At 37.1% G+C, this 7,174-nt stretch overlaps 1 protein-coding gene across 1 annotated transcript; it reads left to right on the top strand.

The window, feature by feature from the left end:
- Nucleotides 1–2,707: 2,707 nt before the first annotated feature.
- On the top strand, nucleotides 2,708–6,893 carry LOC113812984 (uncharacterized). Its single transcript, XM_027364925.2, has 8 exons — nucleotides 2,708–2,922; nucleotides 3,261–3,383; nucleotides 3,557–3,664; nucleotides 3,994–4,108; nucleotides 4,419–4,526; nucleotides 5,328–5,388; nucleotides 5,895–5,981; nucleotides 6,202–6,893. Exons 1-8 carry the CDS (start codon nucleotides 2,745–2,747, stop codon nucleotides 6,655–6,657), a joined length of 1,236 nt encoding a protein of 411 aa, XP_027220726.2. The 5' UTR covers nucleotides 2,708–2,744; the 3' UTR covers nucleotides 6,658–6,893.
- The last annotated feature ends 281 nt before the right edge of the window (nucleotides 6,894–7,174 follow it).

Below are 7,174 nucleotides of genomic sequence, written 5' to 3'. Positions count from 1 at the left end.
ACTTTTAATTATTTAGACACCTCTCTTTTGAAAGCATGTTTTTCTTCTCATCCTAGCACCGTACTTTATTGAACTTGACTGCTGACATAAATGTATGTGAGTGATACGGGAATATAACCAATATAACCAATCAGTTCACATCAGATATTACTTTCTTAAACATAACAAGCTTTAATGCATGGTGCAAGGATGGTAAATAAATAAATTAGGCGCCAAGACTAAAATAAGCAAGCAAGCATCATGTTCATGTTCGTAATCTTCGGCTAAGTGATAATAAAAGGTCAGTGTATGGTACTGGATATAAAATACTGATGAACTGCTGAAAATAATTAGATATGCACATCTATAATTGAATGAATGACGAAGTATATTTACATATAGACCATTAAATATATTCACTGAAACTATCTTCTCACGTATGCCAGCGCCGCGACCTGGACTCCCCTTCTCACCCACTTTGGCCGCTACCACTTACATGACCGATGTACGATGTGGGGGGAGTGGCCAAGTGGTACTCGCATCACCTTAATTAAAGGTATAAAGAAGGTGCAGATCAGATCTCCAAGGGACACTGACCTGGAATTGTGCCTGTATTAAACGAAATGTAGCGAGTACTACCAAAGACTAGCTACGTATATAGTCTTTGGTACTACGTTACTGTTACCTTATTGGCTCCTCTATAATTGTTTCGATATCTTATACCGTTTTCTCCTTAATAGATGTGTAGATACACTCTGTACACTATGTTTTCAAAACACAATGTAGAAAATTCAGTATATTAACCGCTCTGAAAAAACATGAGTTACTCTAGCGAATACGGTTTGTACGTAAACAATGACCAGGAAAAAAGGTAGGTTATTGCTAACGTCATGGTTATGTCGAGTCACGTTCTCAGCAGGGGAGTATTTATATATATTTTTTATGAATTTGGATTTTTCGACAGAGATTTCATGGTGATTTCCGTTAATTCAATTCAGATCACGTGCGCTATTGTTTTTATTTTGATTTGTGATTTTTTAGACTGATTTTTGCAGTTCATCGATTCACTGCTGCTGTTATTTGACTATGTATCGTATATATATATATATATATATATATATATATATATATATATATATATATATATATATATATATTTTTGTCATTGCATGTTTGTGCTTTAAATATATACATTGGCGAGTTCCAGGTAAAATACATAGCACTAACCAGTTACTCTCAGAGTATACGGGAAGGGGGGGGGGGGTACCCGCCCACTAGCCAGGGTATTGGCTGCTCTCGCGGTTGCATTGTCACTAATGGCGAGATGGCAAACCACTAGCATGTCACTATCAGAAGCCATCCAGTTAATTTACTAATTCACTATCAATTACAGTTCAGTATAGTGACACTATCCTCCTGGTAAGTTAGTAACCTCACACAAATTACTGGGCATCAGAGCGGCAATAAAACTGTTCTTTAGTATTACGTTGCGTACAAAACTTACGGACGGCAGCGAGCATTCCAGCATGAGGGATAAATGTAAATGTTTTATTAACATGATATACATGTATCCCTCATGCTGGAATAAAGCATTATTACTATATAATAAATATAATAAAACAATAAATATAATAAAACATAATAAGATATAATAAATATAATAAAACATCATAAGATATAATAAATATAATAAAACATGAGAATATAATAAAACATGAGAATACTGGTAGTCGTTCTCGGTGCCCATTTTCACCTGGGTCATTAAATCAGACTTGTACCATGGACTCGTCATACCCCCCAAAAAAAGTTGGGGTACCGTGATAGGACAAGGAGTGGCCGAACAATCCCATACAACATTAAAATATACGTATTGCGTAATCCCAGTGAACGGAAGTGTAATATGAGACGCCATAACCTCTCTTGTGCGGACTTGGCTGAATACAGACACATGAAGGAAAAGAAACGAGGGATAGAAAAGGAAGTGGAAGAGGAGAAGAAAAGCAAGGGGGCAGGAGAGAGGCGGAAAAAAGAGAGGGGGGAGAAGTAGGTGAAAGACAATTGAAAAGGAGCTATAGTGCAAGACATTCCAAAGGGGGTGGGGATTATATAGCAAGAGGATGCCAAGGATCTACTCTAGGGTGTGTGCAGAATATGTTCTTTTTTAGCATTCCGGTATTCAGATTATTACCTAAGCCATTCATATGTTTATTTAGTGTTGCTAGAACCATTCATATGTTTATTATTATTATTATTATTATTATTATCATTGTCATTATTATCATGTATTACTTTCTAAAGTGACGCAAAATACAACATTAAAAAAGGGGCGGCCGCTCTGTGTGTGTGTGTGTGTGTGTGGATATACTTTTTTCTTCTACCTTTTACATTGGGTATTGATGATCTGTAATTCATGATTGTATCATGATATACTTATAACATCCTAAAAACGCTCTGAAGCCTGCTTGGAAACGCCAATGTATAACTGCAATGCATTAAAACGCCAATCCGTGCGTGCAGTCGGTAAAATTTAAAATTAGGATTGAGAGTCTTCAGTCTCTAGCTTATATATTGCGTGGTGTTGCAAGTTATTATTCTCATTGTGGAATCAAGGTATACAAACCAAGTAGGATAACGAAAAACCTGGAGGCTGTGGGGGAATGGGAGAGGTTGGGTAAGGGAGGTGTGGGGGCGGGCGGTACAAGAGGCAGCGTACAAATAAAAGAAGCGCGGAAGAACCGGGAGCAGTGTGTTTTCAGCCCCACGAGATGTCGTTAGTGTGTAGGAAGGCGTTGGTTCTTGCGTTCACTATCTCCGGGTGTAGCAGTGGAAGTCTTGATACGGGATATGTCGATGCGACAGCGAAGCCCTTGGCCCCTCGTTTGCGTGAAGGAGATGGATTTCCTCGAGTGTCTAATGGGAAAATGCTCATCCCGACCTTCGCATGTGAGTATGCAGAGCCGGTGATGAGTTAACCTGAGTAATATGAGTAGAGGAAGATCTTTGTATGATGTGTGAGGAGTAATTTTGTCGGTACCTAATGCTACTTCGCTTTGCAAGATGGGATGCGTTAGTACTGAATGGTGTGGTTGTTAATATCGTACACAACGGATTCTTCACGCTCATCGTTGTAATGATATAATGTAAGAGACAATTGTATGATCTTTAAAAACGTTTCCAATCGTAAGAAAGTTATCTCAAACGGAAACATACACTAATACGTACGAACACGTTTACATTACTACGCGTTCACGACTGAAATTTGTTATACATTTTCTCTTCAGTTCTAAGCATCAACCTCGAGGTGAAAAGTTGCCAGGCAGACGAACAGTGCCACAAATATCTGCCAAACCTAAATGTTGCTCTTGCTAAGAACAGTAGTGTCCCTTCTGCTCCCTATTGCAACAGTAAGTACGAAAAGTATGCTGCATACTACGAAGTGAATCTAATGACGTATACAAGAACGAAGCGAAACTGATAACCAATGATGCGTATATCCTCTTTATAGCATTACGACAGCATTTGCACAGGAATTGTTGAACCCTATTTATTTTTTTCTTTTATTTTTTTTTCCTTTCAGAGTCAAGTAACTCATCTTTGGGACGCTGTACATGCGGCAAAGGGAAATGTGTCTCTTATACAAAGGAGTTCGGAAGAGGAACAATACTGTATTATTGCGGGCCCTGTAGTAAGTTTATTTCTGTAGTTGTTTTTCTTTTCTTTTCTTTTCTTTTCTTTTCTTTTCTTTTTTTTTTTTTGGGGGGGGGGAGGTCGACTGCCCAAATCCACAATGCTATTAATAAAGGTATAGCAATCATGACCATCACGGCTCTGTTTAGCATTATCATTACTTTGATCAGAATAGCATAGAACTTCTCATGCAAATTAAAAAAAAATCCTATACTAAGACCCCGCCACACACTATTCATTTTGATTAATCAGTTTTTTTTATTATCATTCACTGTTCTTTTCTCATATCATTATTATCATGTCTTATTAATCCTACTCTCTCTTTAGGCTACGTTGGTGCGAGATGTAGCAACGACTCTCCTTGTCAACATGAGCTTGCAGAATGCAGAGACAACTTCTGCGCTTGCAAGAATGGAGGCGATTTCTTCGAGTTTTCCTATTGGTAAATGCGTTGGTTGAGAGAGAGAGGGAGAGAGAGAGAGAGAGAGAGAGAGAGAGAGAGAGAGAGAGAGAGAGAGAGAGAGAGAGAGAGAGAGAGAGAGAGAGAGAGGACTCTTGTCAATATGGCAGATATAGAAAATGCATTACAATGAATTGCTTCATTCTTCATTCTTCGTTATTGACTCTTCAATGCACGAAAATACACAAGCACGCACACATTTCTTCTATCTCCAACATGCACACACACATTAAACCCAACAACCCGTCATAACGTATATAATATACTAATATCGCCATTTTCTTGTCCGCAGTGAAGTCCCACACCTTGGTTTCGAAGTGGCAGTGTACATGGTCATTGTCGTGTGTATTGTCTTTAGCATCTGCCTCGTGCTTGCTTCCTCGTATGGAATCATTAACATGTGAGTATTCTCAGGGGTCTACGGTGAGGATTTATTGGTAGAGGGAATAAGAATGATAGTAAAAATAAGTTACATATGTAGGGGTCGGGGGTTGGTACTTTTAGGGAGTCATATTTTTTTTAGCTATACTAGAAATGGTGTCATTTAAGGGTTCCCTCCACCGGTGGGTGACGGAAAAGGAAGGAGGAAGGTACAGGGAGATAAGGAGGACGCGCGGGATAGATAGATGGATGGGTGGAAAAATTGATAGGTAAATGGGCAGAAAGAGAGAGAGAGAGAGAGATGGGTAGTCATACACATGAATATGGATTTGTGGAGGATTATTATTTTTAAGGCAATGCACACTAAAAACTAATTTCAATTGCACAAATATGTAATGCATAAATAATTGTGGAAAAATAGAAATAATAGGCGAAAGGCTGGTATTCTTAACAAAAGACAAAAGACATCTGTCCAAATATGAGGAACACTAAAATAAAACTTGGTGTGCTAGGGACTTGCAAAACTTGGAAATGAGTGTGTGTTTATATGCATGATATTTTCTTTCTTTCTCTGTTCCTCCCCCCCCCCCTCTCTCTCTCACTCTCCCTCTCTCTCTCTCTCTCTCTCTCTCTCTCTCTCTCTCTCTCTCTCTCTCTCTCTCTCTCTCTCTCTCTCTCTCTCTCTCTCTCTCTCTCTCTCTCTCTCTCTCTCTCTCTCTCTCTCCTCCTCCTCCTCCTCCTCCTCCTCCATCCTCTACCCTCTCCCTCATCCTCTTCCTTAAATTGTTTTCTTAAAACTAATATATTTATTTATTTGCAGGCATCAACTTCGAAGACTCCCTGGGCTTTTGAGGTACCTACAAACTCAACAGCAGTGTGAAGTGAGTTTTACTCGTAGTAATGTCTTTTCCGAGTAGATTTATGAACTTGATACATAGCCTGCCTTACTGAATTTATTTATTGAATTTCATTAAATTCTGTGTTATTACACTCTCCTTCGTAAATATTTCTCAAGCGGGTCGGACATCTTGGGAATGAATACAAAGAAAAAATAATATATGAAAATAATCAATCTGTTTATGTTTACGGACATCTGAGTTCCTCAAAAGTAGGCTGTTTGTGATAAAAAAAAATGAAATATTTTACTTTTCTGTTTTGAGTATTACCAGGACCAGAAAAGATTTGCAAATTCTGTTCTAGTAAGATAAAATTCGATAGTGGTGTGATTTTTAAAGAAAATACTCAATATCAGTTATTATTGTCAGACACGACTTTTTGTTTTCATTTTACCTAGAGTAATGTAAAATAAAATGTAGCAAAGTATGTTTCAAAAATTATTGATTAGTGAGTACGAATCTATAATCACTGTCTGCTGTTCTATTTCAAGCCTGCTACTGAGGACCTCCCTCCAAAATACGATGATTTATTGGGCAAACTGCCTACTTACGAAGAAGCAATCTTTACGATAGAGAAGGTGAGTTCAGAGTAATTTTATGATTGTAACTCACGCTGGTTATAAAAAAGTTAACTCTTTCAACCCAAGTAATGTAAGTAGATCACAGAACCACAGAGATGACAAACTAAAAAAATATTTTTTTAACAGTAAAGTACGTAACAAAATGTTGCTGATGTTGATAACGATGACAATTATAAATCATAATAATAAACGCATCCTTTTCCCCGTTGACCATTAGAACCCCTGCGTCGACCTGTGCCACAGGAATCTTGCCTTCGACGCCGAGGAGGAAACGGATTCACGTTACGGCGTTGACATCGAAGCGGCAGAGCGTGCAAACCAAGCCGACCAGACAGAGAATCATTCAGTTCCTACACAACCGCGCCGAGCACAAAATGACGTTAAGAATCCCCAATCAGATGTAGAGAGGCCGGCTAATCCTCCTCCGTACCAGGCACAAATCATCGTTAAAAATCCCCAGTCAGATGCAGGGAGATTACCAAATCCTCCTTTGCGTCATGCAGAATCCGACGTTAAAATCCCCCAATCCGATGCAGAAAGGCTGGCTATTCCTCTTGGATTTAGTGTGGATAATGAGCTAATCAATCCACAATCCTCAGCACGATCTCACTCGCCCCGACAGCATACTGAAACTCCAATCCGGGAAATACTCACCAAGCACACAAATTCTTGAAAAAAAAAATATATTATATATATAAACATATATATATATATATATATATATATATATATATATATATATATATATATATATATATATATATATATATATATATTCTTTTCGTCTTCTCTCTTTCTTTATTTCTTTCTTTATTTCTTTTAACTATTCATAAATTCTCGATCATCTCATGCGCTACAATTCATGAATTTATTCTCATACCTATCATTAAATTATATGACCACAGTACAGTGAAGTTTCAATGATTACCTTATTATGTAGGTTAAGGGAAAGGAAAGGATAAAAGATATATGCTAACTAATATTCCCGATTATATATATATATATACATATATATATATATATATATATATATATATATATATATATATATATATATATATATAAATAGATAGATAGAAAGATATAGATATAGATATATGTGTGTGTGTCTATCTATCTATCTATCTATCTATTTATATATATATATATATATATATATATATATATATATATATATATATATATATATA

Source organism: Penaeus vannamei, chromosome 15 (assembly GCF_042767895.1).
Source record: "Penaeus vannamei isolate JL-2024 chromosome 15, ASM4276789v1, whole genome shotgun sequence".
In the NCBI taxonomy this organism is placed as follows: Eukaryota; Metazoa; Arthropoda; class Malacostraca; order Decapoda; family Penaeidae; genus Penaeus; species Penaeus vannamei.
This window is presented reverse-complemented; position numbering and strand designations above follow the sequence as displayed.

Coding starts and splice junctions, on each gene's coding strand:
- LOC113812984 (XM_027364925.2), top strand. CDS start 2,745: ATGTCGTTAGTGTGTAGGAAGGCGTTGGTTCTTGCGTTCACTATCTCC. Junction 2,923..3,260: donor GCTCATCCCGACCTTCGCAT/GTGAGTATGCAG, acceptor TTTTCTCTTCAG/TTCTAAGCATCAACCTCGAG. Junction 3,665..3,993: donor GTATTATTGCGGGCCCTGTA/GTAAGTTTATTT, acceptor CTCTCTCTTTAG/GCTACGTTGGTGCGAGATGT.